Source organism: Aphelocoma coerulescens, chromosome 2 (assembly GCF_041296385.1).
Source record: "Aphelocoma coerulescens isolate FSJ_1873_10779 chromosome 2, UR_Acoe_1.0, whole genome shotgun sequence".
Taxonomy (NCBI): domain Eukaryota; kingdom Metazoa; phylum Chordata; class Aves; order Passeriformes; family Corvidae; genus Aphelocoma; species Aphelocoma coerulescens.
The window spans coordinates 7981199-8003681 of record NC_091015.1 but is presented as its reverse complement, the minus strand read 5'-3'; the positions used below and the strand labels follow the sequence as shown (position 1 = coordinate 8003681).

General features: G+C 43.2%; 1 protein-coding gene and 1 long non-coding RNA gene across 9 annotated transcripts in view; one reads left to right on the top strand and one right to left on the bottom strand.

The window, feature by feature from the left end:
- Nucleotides 1-3767, bottom strand: part of RBM33 (RNA binding motif protein 33) — a 101526-nt gene extending 97759 nt beyond the window's left edge. For 4 of the 5 annotated variants that reach the window (XM_069006399.1, XM_069006400.1, XM_069006402.1 and 1 more), the window contains exon 1: nt 3504-3767. In XM_069006399.1, the coding sequence (XP_068862500.1) occupies nt 3504-3531 (28 nt within the window). In that variant the 5' untranslated portion in view covers nt 3532-3767. The remainder of the gene's footprint in view (nt 1-3503) is intronic. The other variant, XM_069006403.1, reaches the window with a different exon arrangement.
- A 1988-nt stretch (nt 3768-5755) lies between these two features.
- The window catches only part of LOC138105598 (uncharacterized), a 30539-nt gene continuing 13811 nt past the window's right edge, over nt 5756-22483 (top strand). Inside the window, exons 1-3 of one of the 4 annotated variants that reach the window (XR_011148551.1) lie at nt 5756-5895; nt 8176-8288; nt 18730-21299. This is a non-coding gene — a long non-coding RNA (uncharacterized lncRNA). Of the gene's footprint in view, nt 5896-8175; nt 8289-17419; nt 17500-18726; nt 21300-22483 lie in introns of those variants that run through there. The other 3 variants (XR_011148549.1, XR_011148552.1, XR_011148550.1) reach the window with 3 other exon arrangements.

Sequence of the window (22483 nt, the reverse complement as noted above, 5' to 3'; positions counted from 1 at the left end):
GCCATTACATTGCTGAGAGTGCAACAGCAAACCTCATATATGTTCAAATGACATGAAGCTGGTAACAGCCTCAGAGGTAAAACACCAATTCTGCTACTCTTGGTCCAGGACTTCCAGCAGGAAGGGACACACGTGTCAACGGGACCCTCCCCAACTCCTCCTCCACCCAATCCCATGCCATGACTCACAAACCAAGGACATCTCCACCCAAAAGTCTTCTAGGCCACTGAAGTTTATCAGAAGTAAACTAATCTGAAAGGAAGAAAGTCTACAATAATTTTCCCTTACTGCAGTGTGGCAGACAATGAAAAGGTGCTCCTTGCTTTGTTTTGGAGATGGTTTGGTGTTTAACCTGTAACCACCTCCCCCTATATGGGACCAAAGTCTGGCTGCACACTGACTGCAGTAAATATCAATAAAAAATTTCAGCATCTATACAAAATGTTTTTTACCTTATGCTATATGATCATTAAACCACATAATAGTCCAGGTTTGAAGGGACCCTCCAACACCACCTGGTCTCCCATGAGAAAAGGAGCCTAGATGAGATAAATTACCTAGCACCCTGTCCTAACATATCCTGAAAGCCTCCAGTAACAGCGGCTCCCCATCATGTCCCTAAGGAAATTTTCCCAGTGACTGATGATTCTCCCTTTTAAAAGAGTCTCTCTTGTATCAAGTGAAGCCTCTCCTGGTGCAATTTGTAGCCACTGTCCCTTGTCTTCTCTGTGCAGCTCCTTGTGAAGAGAAAGCCTCCATCCTCTCTGTTCTCACCATTTAAGTAAGATTATGTTCTCAATATTCAGTGTTTCCTCTGGTTCTGTTTTTGTATGCAAAATTGGAACAAAGGTTGGGAACCACTGTCTTATCAGTGGACTAATAACCAGCTATGAGCCCTCAAGATCCCTCATCACCAGCATACCCACCTCGACTTTCCATGTTTCTACTTGCAGCCATTCTAGAATTAGAAGCAGGCTGAATCAGGTTTACTAGCTAAAGACTTTGCAAAGTATTATGCAACTGTGAATTACTCCCAGAGACCTCACAGACCACCACTTAAAAACTTTCTAGCTTGTGAAACCTAACACCAAAAGACTCTTAACCTTTATCCTTAAAAAGCTTTGCTGCACCAACACATCTGGTCACAAAAGTACTTGTGAATGCTTTATTCTTATGAATCAAGCCAGTATTTCCCCAAAGCTTTAAAGATTATAAATGACCCATGAATGAGTCTACACATGCTGTCCAACAGACAAATCATCTTCCTTCCATCAAATACGTTTAAATGTTCAGCCAACACAGACATTTCACATTTCATTCTCAGTCCTGTAGCATACTGTTACAGAGGATTTAAACTTTAATCTGTATCCTCTAAGCCAAAACTATCTCATTTTGTCAGCTGTTATGCTGCAATGTCATCAAATTAACACTAATTTATATCTCCAATACCTATTTTGTACTATTTTACCAATCATAGCTTTCTTTTTTTTTTTTTTTTAAGAAAACTGTGGGGTGCTGTTATGTCCATATTTTAAAGTCTTCCCCTCACTCCCAAAAACTGAAAAACTAAATCCCAAACATTAGTTTCTACAGTTAAAATTTAAATGACAAAAATCGCTTAGCTTCTTTCTCATGCTACCACTACTGACTTTAGACAGCAGTCCCTTTCCAAAGAGGTGCATATTCCATTTCTGCAAGTTCTAGGCTTTCTTTACTGGGCTTTAAAAGTGTATTTAACAGCCTCAACCAGGAATTTTCCCTGAGTAGTCACGGACATAAGTGTGTGACCAGTGGGTTCCTTCATTCAGCAAGTGTTGCACAGTGATCCCCAAGACTAAACAAACACTGTTTATGTGGGGCAGGGATCACATTTAAGTGGCCACCATTTCCCAATGTTCAGTGTGAACGCTGAACAAACAACTGCTTGTGCCCACTTAGAACACAGGGATCCCAATTCACCCTTAGACACAAACAGAACTCTACAACAACAAAAATCAGCCTTGAAATTGCAGTTTCACCACTTCGTTGAAGGCCGTCTGCTGCAGCACATGCCTCTGTACATGAAAGCACATTCATCCACCTTGCAGCAGCTTTAAACACAAGAACCAAAATGCTTCAAAAGTGGCACTTTCTTTAATTTACTCTGTCTTCGTAATACCACAAAAATTTCTACCTAGAACACAGATACCAACCTTACTTCCACATCACAAGTAACTGATCTGAACCACAGGAATTAGGACAATTTTTGAAAAATAACTCCAATACTGCAATATATTTAATACCATTAGAACAATGCCTAAGGTATTAAACTATTTGCTATTTTACCAGTCAGCGCTGTCCTTCCTCACCTTCTTCCCAAACTCAGCTCCTAAATTTGGGAATTTCTTTCTAACACTTACCTTTATGTATGGCAACACTTACTATAAAAATGTAATTACGTTTATGTGCCTTGTCACTGATCAAACCAACCATGGAGCACAGTCAGACCACTTTGCTGAGTGAGCACTGAACGAGCCACCACTCTTCTCCTCAACAACTTACAGAGACTTAATCACCCCAAACTTTTGTATGGACAAGGACAAGTGGGTCAACTGAGCACTCTGATCAGTCTTTATCAAAAACTGATATTCCTAGTGAAAGCAAACACAGAAACACACATATCCTCTTAAATGTATCTCTCCTGAACACTTCAGAGTGACCCCTTGAAAGGCCTCTTTTAATCACCCAAACAAGTGTTCTCATTTTAAAGTCTGCTTAATCAGAACCACAGGTTTTGAGCTATCTATTAAAATACTGTGTGTAGAGGTGTCTGCAGCCACGCAGAAGCACAGTGGAACAAACACCTGAGAGTCTTGGGAGCCAAGCACTGACTTCATTTTACACTTTCCAAGCGATATTTTCTACTTCCGGACAATCTGTAAAATAAATTATAACTACACTGCAGATTAGAGACGTGTTACTCAGACAGGCCACACACCTGTACCTGTAGAAACTATGAAAAAATACCCACCGTCCCTAGAGGCATTTAAGCAAAGACTGGACGTGGCACTTCGTACCATGGTTTATTTGATACGGTGGTGTTCGGTCACAGGTTGGTCTCAAAGGTGTTTTCCAACCTAACTGATCCTGTGAATGCCTTTCCATAAAACACACCCACGTCCCCCGGACGCCCCGCACCCGGGGCGAGTGGCGAGGCCGCTGTCCCTCCCGGCCCTGCCCCGGCCGAGCGGCCACAGCACCTCCCATCGCCGCACGACGCGGGCTCCCAGGACCCGGAGCAGCGCTCCCGGGAACCTACGCTGCCAGGGAAGCTCCTGCTCCCCCCGGGCCGCGGCCCCCCAGCCCCCAACCACGCGGGACGCGCCGCCCTCACCCGGGCCCACGGCAGTGGCGGCGCCTCCGCCCCGGGAAGGCCCCGCAGGAGCCCGCGGCTCCCCGCACCCCGCCGGCCGCGCCGCCCCGAGCCGGCCCCGCTCCCCCGGGCGCAGCCCCCGAGCACCCACCTGCGCCTCCTCCCAGCGCGGCTGCCATGGCTCTTCGCCCGGCCCAGGCGGCGGCGGCGGGTCGCGGCAGCGCCGCGGTGCCGCCCGCCGGAACGGCGGCTCCCAGCGATGCGGCGAAGGACGCGGGCAAGGGGCCAGGAAGGGCTCGGATTCAGCGCCCGGCGAGCCCCGCTCCCGCCGCCGAAGAACAACAAACTAGCACAACATGGCGGCCGCCGCCGCTGTCGTCGCCGCGCTGCATCCCGGGACGGCGGCGGACCAAGGTCCCTCCTCCGCGCAGGGGGCGGGCGGGCGGCGCGCGCCGCTGGTTGGTCGCCCCGGCGGGCTCCGCGCGTGCGCGGGCCGGGCGGGCGGTGCGCCTGCGCCTGGGCGGGCCGGGCGGGGCGCGTGCGCGGAGGCGCCGTCAGGGCGGAATGGCGGCCGGGGCGGGGCGGGGCGCGGGCGGCAGTCGCTGTCCCGGCTGCGAGTGCGGGCAGCCGAGCTGGGGCTGGTGCGGTTTTCTCTGGCCTGGACGAGCAGTGGGAATGGAAGGGAGAGACTCCCTGATGGGAGTCTGTAGATGTCTCTTGCGGACGTGGGTGACCCCTCGTACCGCCTTGAAATGCGCGGCGCCCATTGAATCACGGAATCCGTTCGGTTGGGAAAGACCTCTGAGATCATCGAGTCCAACTGAACAAACACTACCATGCCGATTACACCACGGCGCTGAGTGCCACGTCCGGTCTTTCCTTAAACACTTCCAGGAACGGTGTCTCCGCCACCATCCTGGGCAGCCCATTCCCATGTCTAATCGCGCTTTTTGTCCAACCTAAACCTTCCCTGGGGCAGCTTAAGACTATTTCTTCTTGTCCTATCACAGGTTGCTTTAGACAAGAGACCAACTCCCACCTGGCTACAGCCTCCTTTCAGGCGCTTGTAGAGAGTGATAAGGTCCCCCCTGAGTCTCCTTTTCTCCAGGCTGAGCACCCCCAGCTCCCCCAGCTGCTCCTCGTCAGACCTGTGCTCCAGACCCTGCACCAGCTTCGTGTCCTTTCTGTGGACCCACTCCAGCACTTCAATGTCCTTCCTGAATGGAGGGTCCCAGAACTGGACACACTGGGCTGTAGTGAGGCTTCAGGAGTCACAGTTCCAGCTTGAACGCCCCAGTTCAGCTGCCTGTTGGGTGACAAAAAACCTCATGAGTTGATGAATTAAATACACCATGAAGGGGATGGGTCGGGGTGTGTTAGATAGATCAGTGGTCCCCCATCTCTCAAGGCTTGAGCATGCAGGGAAGTTAACCCATGTATAAATTGAACTAAAGAAGTTCAGACCATGTGGTTCTTGCTTTCCCACTCAAACCTCACCCGAGTTCTCATTTTACAGGTTCAGTTTTACAACATGCTCAGTTTAGTTCATTGCAAACTGTGAATCCTTTCCTGCTGGTGGTCCAAGCACTTCCCTCCTGGCTGCTTGGCTGCTTGCTCCCCTCTCCTTTTCAAAGGACCCAGTGATCGTGTGGCTGCTGAGTACATCAGTTTGGATCACTGATCCCATAGAAAAGTAATTACCAAAAAGTTTTCCTTTTGAGTTTCCTTCTTGAGTTCTCCCAGTTTTAACAGGAGAATCCAGATTTCTGCACAGGCCAGGTTAAATGCAATATAAAATTATGCCGTGATATAGAACAAACTTCTAGGTTATACTACTTGTGAGGAAACCAAATCTGATCTAAAACAGTTTAATGGAGCCTACTATAACAAGGCTAGTTCAAGTAAACGGCAAAACTTTCCCAGGTGGACAAGTCCTCATGGAAATAATTAACAATGTTAGTATTTAAATTATCAGCATTATCTGATTAAACCCTCGCTATGAGAATAGTGAAGTTCTCATGTCACTTTGTTCTGTGCTCCCTGCAGACTTGTCTCTACATTGCATTTGATCTCATTTTTCAGGTTTTCTTCACAACCATACAGCTAGAGGTTTATTCTTTTTGTATTCCTACAAACTCAGCTGAATTCTGTCTTTAATGCATCAGTAGGTGATGCTTGCTGATAATTTAATATGTAGTCCATCAGTCCAGCTCTGATTGCCTGATGTAGGGGCGATAAGTGAATACTACAACTATCAATGGTAAAAACCCACCATGATTTCAGTGCAGCCAGGATTTCAGCAATTATTCATTGGTATTGATCTTTCTCTCCTGAAGCTGGTTTGCAATACAAAAGGGTTTCCTGACAAGGGAAGGAGTTTCCTGGGCTCCTTAAAGGCTGTGTGGGGCAAGACTCAGCCAGTCTCAGCTGCAGCCTTTTACAGTTCACAGCTCTCTTGTCAAAATTCTCTGTATTCCTTTTGTTTGATGCTGGAAAATTGTTAAACCTAATGTATTCACAATGGGCAGCTTTGTGGAATTCAGGTATGTAGAAGAGTGTGTTTTATGGATGTCTTATGCTCCATATTTTTGCTCATTTTAATAACTAATTTCTTTGCTATGACTGACAGTCCAAACAGAAACCAATTTACCATTTGCTTAGCAGACCAAACCAATGTTAAAGAGGAATAAGAGGACACTTAACTATTATTTTGTTAATATACAAACACTTCAGCCACTTTGCACAGCTCTGGTACAAAATGAGTGGCCATTCCCAGGTACCTGAACGTCAGCAGGCGTGGAACAGGGACCTAATGATAATGACAGAGGCAGGTATGGTGACTCTACTCACCTTCACTCAGAACTTCCTATGAATTTTCAAATTCCAGGAACTATACTTGCTCTGGACTGGGTGTAAAAAACTCAAGCTTTTTCTCTGTACTACCTACGCTGTGCTATAAAACTCAAGTGTGCTCGTGTCTTTTTGGTTAGTTAACATACAGTTTTTGGAACCCATGAATTAAAATTACTTTATGTGAACTAATCATCATCAGTTTAAAAAATTATTTTGGAAGTTCTCCATAAATAATATACTTGCCTGTGAGTCTTCCAAGAAAATCCTGTTGCAGTTAGGAATGCAACAGATTGTCTTGCAAGGGGATTAAGTAAATGACAGAGAGAGAACTCAAGATCCAGTAATCCTGATTCTGCACTCACTGCATTACTGGAGCAGGTTGCTTTGCATTTCCTGCCTCAGATTTCTTCTTTTAAACCTTTCAATAAAAATTGTTGTGTCCTAACTTCTCTACATTAAGCTATTTCCCCAGTAATAGTCATTATCACTTTTATTTACACGGGGTTTGGATGTTAACATTTTCTTGTCAAAAGAATTTTTGACTTATTTTTGGAGCATGCACAATCTTTTAAAAATCTTTTTTATATTTAAATCATTATTTATTTTTGCACACTCCAATGGTTAAAAATCAGTCAGAAATCCAGTACAGCAGCCTTCCAAGTTTAATTCCATTAAACACTTGAAATTAATATGAGGGTGCTTAGAACAGTGTTATCAACAGCAAATGGTTCCTAATTCCCTAGACAAAGTATACTTTTGACTTACTTTTTAACCACAGTTACCTCTTTGTGAGCTTGCTTTCTAGTCTGGCAAAACCAGACTTGAGTTTTCACAGCATGGCAGGCTGTCCCAGATGGGTGGTCCAGTCATGGGTTTGGCTCATAACCTCCTTGTGCTGAACCTCTCAAAGTGACACCTCACTCTGAGGCACCGTCTTTCATCCAAAGTTAAACCTGTCTTTGGCTGAATTCCTCCAAACCAGGCATTAAACAGTTCCTGGGTTACTTCAGCAACATCCTGTGATGCAGCAAATGTTCTGTCACACCTGACAGGAAATCCTGGACTTAAAGTGTACAAATGAGGGGTGCAAAAGCAAATCCGCTCTCTTGTAGGTGTCACCGGGCCTGATCTATGACCTGTTGGCGGTGACAGCAATCGGAGGGGGCAGCAGTACCTCTTAAAAGAGAGACACAGGTGAAAGGTGCTTTCTCTGTGAGCCAATTCCCTGGAAGGACAGAGGCAGATTAGGAAGTTGCAAAGACTTAAAAACTAATAAGTGTCATCCTTAAGGAAAGAGAACAGTATGAGGATTAAAACAAAGTATATGAAAAATACTGGCAATAAAGTTTGAACAGAAAACATTTCTGAGTGTGTTACAGCCCCATGACTAACTGCAGTTTCAGAGCTGTGGGCAGTGTTCATGTGTATCCAATTTTGGTTTCACTGTAATTTTTCTTTCTGTTTCCTCCTGCATTCTTGTTACATATTTATCCCCTTGTTGCAGCTTATCTGCCTTGCAGTCTGCAATCCACTTGATGCATCTTATTTCAACTGTAATTTCTTCAGAGCATTGTGACCCTGGGACCCCTTAAGCAGCTGCGAGGGTGGAGAACAGGAGAGCTTGTGAGCTGAGAAATGGGCTGAACAAGCAATGTGTCGAGTGTGTTATTGATGTGTCACGTGTGGAGTCCCTAGGAAGGTGGTCAACCACCAAAGATCAAAATCTCAACAGAACACATATCTTGTTGTAGTGTAAAATATATAAATTTTTACTAGCTCCAACTGGCTGCAGGGAAGTTTGGGCTGTACTTTGGGTTCTGAACAGAGAGCAGCACTCAGAAGCCTGAGTAGTGCTCTGGACCCAGTGTTTGCAATATATTTTGGGAATCTAGTGGAAAGAAATCAAAAAGCACCAAGAAAATCCAAGTGTTAAATATTTTACAGTGATTTATTTATTTTTTTTTTTTCAGTCTGGATGCTGGAAATCTGACTAAACTGGGAATCTGACAAATCTTTGCTTCATTTCACCCGGAAGCCCATCTGGTGTCAGGGACAGAAGGTGAATCGGGGTGAAGTTACAAATGTAAGGCAGTCCTTCCTTTCAAGAATGACTCAATATAGTGGATAATGTCTGAGATCCCCCATTCTAAGGTAAAGGGAGTGGTACCCCATGATAAACATATCAGAGTGAATAAAGGTTAGGAGTGTTTCCCAAGACTTCCTGACAAGGAGCCAATGTACAGCATTGTTGGCCTTGCCCAAATGCTGAGCTTTGGGAAGAGCTTGCTTTCTCTGGACACAGGCCAGCCTGTAAAAGAGCAGAAGGACACGTGATGGCTTTAGGCAAACCTCAGAGCATCACAAGGAACTCCTGTGGCTCAGATTCCTGTGACCCATACCTGTGAGCAAAACACAGTGCTCTGTGGAGCCCCACTGAACACTGTGCACAGGTACCAAATGTCAGCTATCATGTACAAACTTCCAGATGCAAGCTCATGTTCCTAAGAACTCCTCGTGCCAGAAGGCTATAATCCCGTTAAAAGCCTTTGGGAACTACTGCAATGCAAATAATAGTAGCAATAATTAGCTCTGCTTTAATTGATACTGTGTATTTCTCAAATGTCAGTGAAAATTTGCTTTGCTAAGCCAACAACTTCTCCCCTGGAACTCTGCTGTCTTTACCAGAATTACACGAGGGGTGAGTTTGGATCATTGTAGGTTCCTGGCATAAATTATCAGCTGTTGATTCCTTGCCCTTTAAAACTTGGCAAGCATACAAGAAGAGTTTGCCAGACATGCAAGAACTAGGTCTATGCATTTACGGGGAAATCCTCTGGGACTATGAACAGAAAGGAGTACAATTTGCTAGAAGTAGCCAGCTGTGAAATCCAGGAACTCCTGCACACAGCTCGAGCAACTTAGAGCATTATTAGCCTGGAGTGAGTACCAGTGGTTCCTGGAAGCAGTTTTTGCTCCCTCAGCTTTATGAAAGCAGAATGTGATAGCAACAAACCCTGTAAATGTGTGGAGATGCTAAATTTACAGAAGAATCCTAATGAGGGCGATTTGGAGTGGCATAATCTATAGTCAGTTTATGGTTTATCCCAGTGGCTCGGAGTTGTCTCTGCTTAACACTGAGAGTGCAGGTCTGAGCACATCATTGGCATAAATTAGTAAAGATACACTCCAAAGCACTCAGCATCTTCAGCATGAGCAACATCCTCATCTGGACCTTTTGTTTTACTGAGCACCTGAGAATTTTAATGCCCTATCCTTTATGGACAGACATCTTGCCTTGTAGCACTGGTACAACTCCATGCTCAGACACTCCTCGGGGCTTCTTTCTAAGGGGAGGATAAATGTCCTCTGTCTCTGGTTATGCAAAGGTCAGATGCCTAAGCTAAGCTCGTTGTGTAACCTCCTTCATTCAGTTACATTGGATGGGCTGAATGGGGGCTCTTAGCTGAGGGACACTTCTTTTGGTCAAAGTGAAGGGAAATAAATCCCAGCCATAGAGTCTCTATTTTTATAGTATTGAGCAAGATTAGTGCTGGTAGCAGATCTTCAGTCCAACATTTTCCACGTTTATCAGGAAAAGACTCCTGGCTTGGAGAGCTTCAGTGCATTATTACAGAATCAAGCTATTTCTGTGTTTGCTGGGCCTAATGGGTAATGGGTTTAGGCTCTAATGGGGTCCTTCAGAGACTCAAGAGATACAAAGCACCTGATTTTATGGGTTTTCCATATGCACAAAAGTGTTGTTGCCAAACAGACTCAGGAACAGATCACTCTAGCACGTTACCAATAAGCCAATTAGTGAAATGAAGCATTGCAAGTATTAGAGTGCTTTATGCAAATATGTTTGTATAGAAAACAGAATAATTTGAACTGGGTTTACATTCAGGAAGACCTTGCCAGTATATGTGGTGATAGTTGCTACAGCTGTTATTGATCAGTTTCTCTTTTCACCCTGATATGTGTAGATGTAAATGCAATGAGTATGTGAACCTTAATGAACACAAGGATGGTCAGGATTCAGACCTTATCATGTCTTTTTTTCAGTAGCTACATTTGGTCCACAGGTTTTGCAACACCCTCTGATACTAACTTTGGTTATACTATTTTTCCATTACAGTCATTGGTGGCATCAGTATTTTATTTGGGTCAAAACCACGAAATTTTCACATTCAGCTAAATTCCTTACAAGGAAGAGTGATAGAATCAGGACTTATGTATCAAATCAGTTTGATATGGGGACTTTAATTTATCTAGTTGATCCAACAGATTTATTTATCACAGCCTGTCCGTGTTAAGCTGGGTACCTTTTTTGTATTGAATTCCTGGCAGCCCAGGAGCAGGTTATGGAACATGACCCATTACAGTGGGCTGAGGTACAGGGAACTGATAGAGATGCATTATCCAATGCTCAGGTTGAAGTGCTATCTTGTATAACAAATTATTGACTTCATTGTACATAGTACTAGGATTTAATTAAGCGATAAGGCCCATCATGGTGGCCCTTTATCTAGCAGATAAGGATTTACCAAGCTTACCCAAGAGGTCTTTATCTGAAAGATAAGAAAAAGGTACATAAGGTGCCTTCTGCTTTTAAATCTTTAATTGAAAAGACCTGATTTTTTAAGTTCTAGGTTGTTTTTTCTTCATGACTTAGTATTAAAGATTCAGATGGATTTTTGTAAGGAAGGTTGTAGCAGAGAGGAATGTTACCAGTGGCCTTCACTGCTAATAGGATTTATGTAGTTTTTATTCACAATGCACCAGCTCTCAGATGAAGTAGAAATTTAGCCTCTGATTTGCAGGAGGAGATTTTCCAGTGACTTCATGATCTCATAGTCATAAAAAAGATTCATTCATTGCTGATTTCAGAGGGTTGTAATTGTGATCATATTGTAAAGTTTAGAAAAAACTGTGATTGCACAATAGACAAAAATGAGGGACAAATAATTTCAAGACAGTTCTTTTAATGATTGTGTTGTCAGCTAAGCTAAATTATGGCTAATTCTCTATTCCTTTTTGTGATGTAAAGAAATGCAAGCAGAAAACGTATAAAGAACTTGAGGCTAATGCAAAGACCTGGCTCTTAGAATAGGATGAACACACTGGAAGCACAAAATAATACTACTGCCAATGCTCAGTGGAGACAAACACAGAGGAAATTCCAGAGAAAGGAGAGAAGAGCATATGTTTTTTATGAGAAAGGCCCACATAAGGGCCACTGCATGGTTGAAAACAGGACAGGATCTTTGGATTTAGCTGATTTAATCCCTAATGTTACAGACACTATTCTAATAGAGTCATTTCATAAAGACTCAAGCTCTTTTTAGAAGTAGCTGGGCTTTTGCCTCCCCCTCCCTTAGAGGAAGGCTGTTGTGCAACATCCGTACACTCATAATTACCTGGCATCTTCCAGTTTACAGTATGACTGTATCGCTGGCCAGTCCATACTTGTTTTGTCTTATGTGCTGATACAATCTTTTAGCATAAGTGACATTTCTTCCTTCCCAGTGTTTTTCTTTCCCATCCCCATGTAAGCCCAGACATCAGTCAACCTTTACCAGAGTATCTGAACTGAGCCCCTCTTGGACCATTCTGTCTTTGCAGGTCCAGAAATGACAACCACCAATTGACTCTGTGCCCCTTCTGGGACCAGGGATGCATCAGACTTGCTGTTTGTTCCACCTCAAGTTGCTTTGCGTATGCTCTGTGAAATTCTCCTGAATTTCCAGGCATCCAAGAACCTAAGCTGCCACATACTGGAAATCCAGTAGGTTACTGCCCAAAGCAGTTGTCTACCACATAAATTGATAGCATTGGCAGCTCTGCTTGTGAAAGACCCCCTGTTCCCCAGATTGTTAATCATCCTGCTCTGCACCTGTTCCAGCTTGAATTCTTCATGCTTGAACAAGGGCAGTAAAGCAGAGTCTGAAGGGATCAGATTGTATTAGAAGAGCTTGGAGCAATTCAAGCCAGGACTGAGTAGCAATTAGAATGAGAGATACCCTCCAGGTTACACGAGAGGCAAATTGCCTCAGCAGTGAGCAGAAGTTTGTAGTGCTGCTTTGAGCCTGTTTGTTCAGGAACCAGGGGATTTAATTTCCATTGTTGACAATATGGTACCTTTTATGGGCAATTGATTCCCATTCTTAAAAACTATCTGGCACAGAGGCAATAAGTGAGTGAAGGGTGTGAATTAAAATATGTACACAGCTAAAGATGATTACTCAGGTATTTGCTTAGATCTGAAATGTCACCTGTGAAGCTGGTATTTTTTTCTGTTGCTCCAACTACCCTCCAGTAATTGCCCCATGAGCAATTCTGCTGTGTCTTTTTACTTATTTATTTGCAACTTTGGAAACTGATTGAGTTTTCTGCCTCTGAGAAAGCTATAAGCAGGGTCCATTCACTTTAATATGCCCCACATGGAGTTCTGTCACATTGGTGTAACCTCTCATTCCTGCAAGTCTTTGAAACAGGTCTCTGCTGCCTCATACTCCAGAGAAACCAATGCTTCAGCATCCACTGGTTTCAGCAGAATAACTTTCCCACCACACACTTCATGTTTATTTCACTCAGAAAAAGATTTTGTCTGAGTCTTGCTCGCAGGCACTTCTGCTGTCCTCTTCTTCCCTGACAACCTGGAAACAAATTCAACACCCCTTCACTTTCACCTATTTCAACGTGAAATTATTTTGCTTAGTACATCTGAATGGTATCCTGTAAAAAGGGATTTTTCTTCCTTGAAATCACACTCCAGCGGGAGCTGCCCCAGTCAGCAATGTCTGCTCTCTCACTCTCTCTCTGTAGTTGTTCCATTAAAGCAGTGTGAAAGCTACAGCTGTGTGTCCACTGTCATTCTGTGTTAGAAGTCAGAGGTAAGGTAATGATATGCAAGGTTGATCCTCCTGTAATACTTTCCTTGGAAGTACAGTTCTGCCGTTTCTGCTGTCAGCCTGTATTTAGAGTGCAGAGAGTGCTGCATGACTTAAAAGCAGCAGTAGGCAATTCCCAGTTTAAGCCTTAGATATTTACATATTTATGCTCACTTCGGCGGAGTAAATATGCTATGAATAAATCCTATTATGTTTGAAACTGTACTTACAGTATAATAAAACCACAGTACTGTGGTGCAATCTCAGGTTTTATTTTGGTGTCAATATGGGCATGAATTTATTAAATTATGTATTGTTAACATTACATTCATCTTCCAACAGTGGTTAGAATACCTTGTATGATGTGAGAAAATAATGAAGAAAAAGTATTTTACTCTTTAAACAAGAATTGAAGGAAAAGCATTGCCTGCAGGTAAAACAGCTCTGATGGGAATGGCCAGTCCATCAGGGGTGACTCTACAGCTGTTATCTTTGTTATTACTGTTTTTTAAGTTGTGTGCATCTGAATGTACCATCTAATACAGGAGATTTTTTCAAAGAGCATTGCCAGGTACTGCTGATATAATGCAATGATGTTGCACATGTCACAACCATATGCTGGTGCTGAGTTCTGGGGAAGAAATCATTTGATACCTGCCAAAATTTCTCAGAGTTTATGTTCTGGAAAAGGTGGCTGGCTGATGCTTGGGTTTCCATGATGCCTGCAGCAGTTATTGCAGCATTATGCTAAGAGGAGGGATCCCTGTGAGAAGAGAGGCAGTCTTCTTGTAACAAAAACCCCAGCCAGAACATCTGCTTTGTGTTCTGAGTCTTACTACCAGCCTTTTCCATGACCCTCCTCAAGACACACCACCTTCCTCTGCTTTCATTTCCTTCCCATCCTCCATGTGTATGCTGTGTACTCTTCATAATATTATCATCCAAAGGAATTTTGCTTTCATTATTTCACAGCACTGATTTGTGTGTGTGGGTGTGCACACAAATCTTTAGCACCAATATCTCTTCTGTAAGACTCCTGAAGAAACCAACGAGCTGCTCACTGTAAAGCTCTGTAGTAGGCTCCACATGGTTGCTTTGCTTTGGCAGCTTGACCCTAAATCCACTGGAGTAGAAGAGTTTCACATTACCTCAGCACAGACAATCCCCTAATGTTTGCCAAGACCCTTTTGGTAAATCCAAAGATCAAGTCTTGCTCCATCTGCTAGATGGAGTATGAAAACTATGCATCTTAATTGGAATACTCATAGGATTTTCCATGGAGTATTTGACAGCATCCATCTAGGCTAAAGCTTTCATATTCAGAGATGACCTGTATTGCAGAGGGAATTTCCAGGCTCAGAAGCAGGCTCAGGGAAGCTGAAAGTGTAACACTTTTGTGTATGTCCTCCTAGTACAGGGCATGAGAAGTCTCTTACAGGGAACCTGGATGAAGGGAAAAGGGGTTGAAGGAGTTGCGGAGTAAGGAGAGTTGAAGAATAAAAAAGATGAGGAACTATAAAAGCTGTAAAAAGAAGAAAATGTATATCCAGCTAAGCACGTCAGAACTTAAACCATAGATAGTCATGTCAGGTTGCTGATGATAATTCAGGCTTTGCTGGACACAGGGATTTGGGCTGAATCCAGTAATGTCTACCTGACAGAAAAATGATAGGAATATCAATTAAACCTTTTGAAATTTGCCATTGATACTGAAATGTTCTTCTTAACTTTGAGGGAAGAATGAAAAAAACCACCTCCAAAAGGCATTTGATTTTTTTTTTTCAGACAAAATATTATCTCTGAAATTTCCAGGTGGAATACTTTTTGAGAAAGACCAATTTTAACAGGAGTTGCAGAAAGAGGCTTGTGCCGATTCAGTCTGCAGCCTTGGACTGCGCATTGAATGTGTGAGGGGTAGAAGAGTTGCTGTGCTTATCTCAGAACACCTTCCTGCAATGCTCAAGTGGCTGTGCCTACTGTGGGACATAAACCATGCAACTTGCTTTCTGTAGAGTTGACATGCTGTGACAGTGGCCATTTCACTTCTCATAGTTGCCCCTCTGTTTCTTTATGATCCTCAATACTCTGTTTTCAATATATTGCTTGTCTTGCTTTGTATATTTACTTTGTGGTTCTTTGAGGTAGGAACGCTCACAAAAGCCAGGAGAGGGCAGATCCTAATCTCAGTAGGAGAAGGAAACACAAAGATCTCGTAAGAGCATCACTTTGCTCAGAACTTGAGGAAGATTAAGAATCAGTATGCAGTTCTACTTTGAGCAGCTACTGGCAAAATTAGCTTAAGAAACAGAAGGGATATCTTGTGCACTGCTTTTTATTGAAGTCTGGATCAAATTTGCTTATATTTCTTTGCAGTTTTGTTTAGGGAAAATACAGATTTCCTTCTGTTAGGCATCAGTACTGTGTTATTGTGACACATTTCACAGGCCATTTATTCAGTCAGCACAATCACAGGTCACACTGCTTACCACAGGACCATTCTTTAAAAAGCAAATGAGTCCTCGTATTAAGAGAATGGCTACACCTGTATCAATAAAGAGAAGACATCGGAGATCACCTTCTGGTCCTTGAGATGAATGATCCAACTCACTGAACTCTTGTTACCCCCAAAACAGGGTGGCCAGACTCTCCTCACCACTCATCAGTATCATTACCATTTTAAAATTAAGAATAAAATGCTACAGGAGAATTAAGGGTCTTTAGAGATACATGAGCTACCTCAGCAATTGCTGAAGCCCAATGTCACAGGAATCAAAGCTCATTTTCTAGACTTCTCAGGTCTATGACCACGGATATTCTCAGAGTTACAACGCAGATCAGTGTAGAGGTACCAGCATGGGCTCACTAGGACCTGGCTCAGGACTCAGAGCAGTGACATGAAGCTCCAGACACACCAATTCATCACAGTCACGCTGCTTCCCAGGCAGAGCAGAGTAGACCTTCACAAGGATGTTGTCCAAGATCACACAAGAAGTTTGATGTTATGGCAAAACTGAATTCCTCTCCCCTAATTCTCAGCCTCATACAGGACTATTGGGTCATTGTTCCCCTCTGAAGAGGTTAGATTTCATTTCTGTGGCGAATCAAACACAAATCTCCAGAAGATCGTTGTTCCACAGAACACAGACTGCTGGCAGTTGTTCCCAGACTCGAAGGCCCATAAAACAAATTATGGGGTTATTTACTGAGAGAACAGAAAGATACTTTTAAATTGTAGCAAGTATATTTCTAAATTGAGTTTATTAAGATTGTGGTGGGTAGGATTTTTGACATTGCTTTCAGTGAATAGAGCCCTGAGAAATTTGAAAGCATGAAGGCCTTGAGTTGTTTTTATTTTAGAAAATATGTGAAATGGTATGTGGAGAAAACTTTTGTGCAAACCACAATAACTTGACAGATCTTCTGCTGGGATAGAGTGCACCAGAGCAAACCAATATGTCTTAATTAATAACCCTGTCTACTCAGTACAACTGCAGTAATACTAATCATTTCCCACGTAGTCTTGGCTGAATACAAAGGCTTTTTAGACTTCTGTTTGATTTGTTTTTTCAGAACTGTAGTGTTTTGAAGATAAATAAAACCTGCTAATGAATATGTACATATTTCCTGATGCAGAGTATCTCAGTGAATATTCTGGGACAGTTTTGTTGTCTGCAATGAACATGTTCCTTTGAAGTTTTTACTGATCTAAAAATGAAGTCATTATATTTGAGTCACATATTAGTTTGCTGATCTAGTCAGACAAAGAAACTAAGCTTAGACAAAGTATTTCACAACAGGAACACTTTTCAACCTCAAACCACAAAATACCGTGAAAAATTCTTCTCAGTAGCTCCCCCAACAATTAAAAATCAGCTTAGCAATACGGAACAAGCTTTAGTTTTACCTCTTAGGAAAAACCCAACAAACCCCACCATTTTCTTATTGCTTAAAACAAGAAAAGTGAATGAACTGAGAGGCACTGGAGGATGCTAGAGGTGTCCCTGTGAAGGTTATATGGATACTATATTGTGAAGCACTTGCTCTACACACTGATGACTTCATGTCCTGCTGTCCGGGGAGAACAGTCGCAGCTGGGTCTTGGGAGGCAAGTGTCCCTGTTCCACACCCCTGGGCAATCTCAGGGACAAGAGCAGAAGTCACTGCATGGCTCTTTGCTTGTCGACTGTTCATGTGGTCTGATTTCAGAATCACAGCTGTGGGAACATCCTTTGGTTTGGCTTTGATGGGAAGCAAAGGTGGGTGAGATGAAGTCTTTGGTTTTACTTCTAAAGCAGGGGGGAAAAAATGAAATTTCCATTTTCAGCATTCCAGTGTCAATCAAAAGACTGAAGCGAGAGCGTTGTCCAGTTGCTTAAGGTACTGCAGAACCAACTGGCAGCCCAGCCACATTCAACCAGCCACATTCACAGGTTATTTTGGAAGCATCATTCACCTTTGTCATAGGATGAGGGGACTATGCTTATTATGAGAGCATATATAAGGATTATAAGAATTATAAGATGGTTGAGCAAAACTGAGATTAGTTCACTTGGTCAGAGCATGGTGCTAGCAAGGTCACGGGCTCGATCCTTACATGGGCCATTCACCTAAGAGTGGGACTCAGTCGTTGTGGGTCCTTTCCAACTCAGACTGTTCTGTGATTCTGGGACTGCAGCAACCAATGCTGAAACCATCACAGGCTGCCGTTCAAACCTCCTCATAGACCCAAAATCCTTGCAGTAGATCTCTCTGGAGAAGATGCTGTTCCCTCTGTGTTTTGTGTGTGTGTGTGTATGTGCCACACTCCTGTGACTGGGAATTAGTGAAATCCTATTTTTACTGATTGCTTAAAGCAGGATTCAAATTCCCTGGAGGGGAGGGGACAGATCCTGCAACCATGGATGCTCAGGTCCTGTAAGACAATTAGCATTACAATCGGCTTTACTACATCATCCAGAAATCCTGTACTAAGAAAGTCTCCAGGGAGGTCATTTCACGCCAGGTGGTTTGCCATGGGAACTCCAATTCCAGCCTCACCATGGTGCTACCTGGCCAGAACTCCATGGCAGGCATGGCAGGAGGCTCTGCTGCTGAGGCTCCCTGGTTCTCCTGGCCACTGTTGTCACCTCCCAGGGTGGTGGCAGTAGCAGAGAGCCCTTGGAGCAGACCTGTGACATACCAGCACAGTGCTGTGTCTCTTCAGCTCAGCTGCCAGATGGCAGATGCCAGTGGAAGGAAGGAGATTTATCAATCAGCCTTGGGCTCTGAATGAGTCCGGCCTGAACTCAAGTTGGGCTGCCTGCTCCCAGATGGAGACAGTGGGTTTGGGGAAGGTTTCAAATCCAACTGATTAAGCTGACAGGTGTCGGGCTGCAGCTGCAGAGCAAAGGCTGCTCTTTGATAGGAGCTGCTGACCTTGTTAATCTGGGGAGAGATATGGCCAAGTGCTCTCTAAAGGCAGAAATTTGCAGGGGAAAATGAAGCATCTTTCATCTGCTTGATATTTTGGCTACGTCAGGTTTGGCAGCCACTTAAAAAAAGGATTGATTTTGTTGGTGTTTTTGTTGACAAGTATTTTGTGTTTAGTTATCCAGAAGCCAGGGACTGATGGTTGCTTTCCTCTCTTTCCAGCAGGAGCTGTGCTGAAATGCACGTTTGCTGCCTGTCATGGACCAGTGCTGCCTGCTCTGGTTCCACTGACTTTGCATTGTACCTCCCAGAACCTGCTCACCTTTATATTGACACTGACAATACAAATCAGCTCAGCAGCAAACGTCAGTGATTGCACAAGTACCAGCTTGTGGTGTATGCTTAAGTTTGCACAGCAGCTATGGAGTTGTGCTGAACAGATTATTCCAGAAAGTGCTTTTGCACCATGCCAGGCATCCTGCAAAGAGTATAGGTCAACAGTGCTATTTAGTGCCTAAATTCAGCAAAAGGGATCTTCTGCAGCAAGCTAAGGGAGCGCTGCTATCAAACATTTCCAAGTTTGAAAGCCAGGCTTTGTTGGTGTAAACATCCTGCCTACCAGTTTGGTCTTGTTCCAGCAGTTATTCCAAGAGCTGATGTACATGTGGAGTTTGTTATGGCCCTGACTGTAAGAAGAGCTCTCTGAAACACATTGGTCCAGTTCTGTGAGTGCATATGGGCTGGATGTGTCTGGGTGTGGAAGCTCTGGCTGACAGAGATCAAGAAGAACGTCAGTGCCAGGTTTTGTCTCGTGCCTCCCAGGAGGCTCCACACAAGACAGGGGAGGAAAAAAGCTTCATGATGTCTTTGTGTTTCTGGGCTTCAGGACTGATCCAAGGGCTGGCACAGCTGCCAGCCGTCACCCCAAGCGTTGCTATAGCTCACGGATGCTGCCCACAGTTGCCCACCAGCTGCTATGCAACCCAAAATAGGCTCAGCACAAAGCACTCCAGGAAACTCCCTCTTCTTTTCCCTCCATGTCCCCTCCATCCGGCACTCTGATGCAGAGAGGTTAAACTGAAATGAAGAGGTTACCTCATGAATGAATGGAATTAATTTAATTCATATTTAATAAATTTTAAAATAGCCGATTTTCTCTTGCAGATTTGAAATGAAACAGCATTTTGTTTTAGATAATAATTTTTGGCATTTATTTTTACTTCTTAAGATAATTTTCATACTCATTTCATCTTTTTGACTTGTGGGAAATAAAATGAGAGGTTGGGGATTTCTTTCTTTTCTTTCTTTTTCTGTGTTTTTCTTTTTGTCTCTCTGTAACTACTTCATACTTTTCTGGTTATTACGAATAGTGCATGGAATACTACTACTACTACTAATGATAATAATAACACCCACCAAAACTTAAAACTGTTACTAGATTGATGGCATTCCTTTTTCTTTTCCTTTTCTATTTTTCAATGCTTCCAAACCTGGAAAATTTTGGAAAGCTAGGTCTTGGTCCTACAACCATGTAAGCTGTGTCCTAGGTCAGAACAAAAGTCCATCTGACAAAGTATTTATCCCAAGGAAAGACCAGTAAGATATATGTAGAGCCAAGACTGGAAAAGGAGGAAAGAACAATTATATGTAGTCAAAGTATTTTCCATACATTTGTGACTGAGGAACTAAAAATTATGTCTTTGTGAGTAAAACTGTTTCACTTTTGTCATTGCTATCTTGCTTCTCAGTACAAGACCAAGATTAGATCCTTTGCTCCTGTTGCAAAATTTAAGTCATGAATGACTACAACTGGCCACTGAATTTGGGGGAGCTCCCTGAAATTTCAGGTCATGCTCAGTGAAATTTTTATAGGCACTCTTGGTTTCTAAATGCATTGTGGCTATTCAGCACAGACTTGAATGAAAGTGCTAAGTACAACCATGGTGTGGGATGACAGTATTTGTTAAATAGGCAATACTAGTCAAGGAGGTTGCTGAAGTGCTTGGGTGAGAAGTTAATCTTATCAGAGACAATAGAAAATGGAGAGGATAGATATCGAGAAAAATATGTTTAGAAATTTTCAGTTAAGCCTCTTAAGAAGTGTTGAGGAAGATCAAAAGACATTTGTTTGCTTGTTCTTTTTCTTTCCCCATAGTGCTGTATTTCTTCCTGAATAAAGTAATTTATTTCTAAAAGGTTTTACACAACTTTACCCTTTATACAGCATTGCTGTATGTTATGGTTATTTTAAACATCCCATCCCCACATTGCTTGTATTTCACTGCGGAGAAGGTCATCCCTGCTCACCTCACAGCAGTGGCTCATGAGCTTTGTTATCCTCTCTAAAAATTTACTGAAATGAGAAAGCATTGCCATTCCACTGATCAACTCAGAAAGACTTACCAGGGTGCTGAGGGGTGTGCTGAGGGGACAACAAGGTCCCGTGGCCTCCCAGCCTTGACCATGTTATATTATGACCAGGGAGATGCCCTGCTCATGGAGCAGGATTCTCACTCTCCTTTACCTGTTCAGCTTCTGATGGTTTTCCTCTCTCATTGAACAAGGCATCCTGCATCACACAAAGGAGGTGTTTTTAGTGATGTGTTTGAGGTGTGCAAATTATAAGCAGGATTTGGCTGCCTTCCTTCATTCCCTGCCATAAAGACAAGCACAGAGTGTCACCCTACCAGGCCTGCTGCAAACATGTTTGCCACATGAGAGAGAAGACCTGGAAAGCCTGGAGTGTTACTTCTCCTCCTACCTCAGGTGTATTGCTTTAGTTTTGCCATCCTCACCAGGACTTCCATAGCTTTGCCATGAACCAAAGGTTTAGTTGTTGACTCTGATGCCATGAGATGCTTTTACCCCTTGATTTGGAGTGGAACATGATGGTTGTGCTATTTTAGAGAAAGAGGCTGTCAGGGAGAAGATGGGGAGGAAGAAGGGTGATCCAAGGGAGTTTTCCAAGGATATCTGGTCAGCTTTATGGGAGAACAAAGCTGCCTTAACACTTGGGTTCATTGCTGACTTTTAGGCTTGGAAAAATGCCCATTTGGCTGCTGAGGCAGCAGCCTGAATTGTTGTGCAACTTGGCTGTGAAGGGAATGCAAAGGGATTTCTTCCCCTTCAGGTTCACGCATCGCTAACCATGCCAGGCGTGTTGCTCTGTACTGTACACCCTGAATGAATAAACTGTTCCTAATAAAGAACTGATGTTGCTAATATCTTCGTGTAATTTAAACCAAGGCTTTTTGAATTTAGCTCATTTGGGGAAGAAAAAAACCCACTGATGTTGCAAATGCTTATGCATCTGATTAACTTTGCCACTTAGCTTAATTTGCAGGATCAGGGCCTTAGCTATCAAGAGGCTACATGGCATTACAGCCCTTCTATACATCTTCATTAGAGCCTCTTCCTTACGAATTTGCTTTCATGCGTATTTTTACAACCTCAGTCATAAACTGGATTGTATCTGCCAGCAGCAGTGTTTAACTCTGTCAGCTCCTCAGTGCCTGAGCTAATCCCTTGTCCTCCTTGACAGGAGTCAGGGGGAGAGCTGTTTCCTAAGGATTGATGCATAAAAGTTGTCATGTTGCTGGTCATTTGCCTAAAAAATTGAGGAGATCATGAGTTTTTTGTTAGGGACAGCATTTCTGCCCATTTAGAGCTTTTTGTTTGGGTTTCACTTTCAAATTTTTATAAGAGCAGAATTGTTCTTTTTCTCCAAAAGTACTAATTTTTAGGCCTGAAAGTGATGGGGTTTTTTCCTGATTTCTGTTGCTTCTGTTCCTCTCCTTTCCACCCTGGTCTCTCTGCAGCTTTTATTCTTCCTTTTCTGCTTTTTTTTTTTTCCTCTACTTTTATTCCATTTTCTTTTCCATTTCCAATGGGGTTTTTTTAATGACATGATGGAAAAATAGTTCCTCACAGCTCCCTCCAGCTGCTGTGGCTGCTGCACCTCATGTTTTCAGATTTTAGA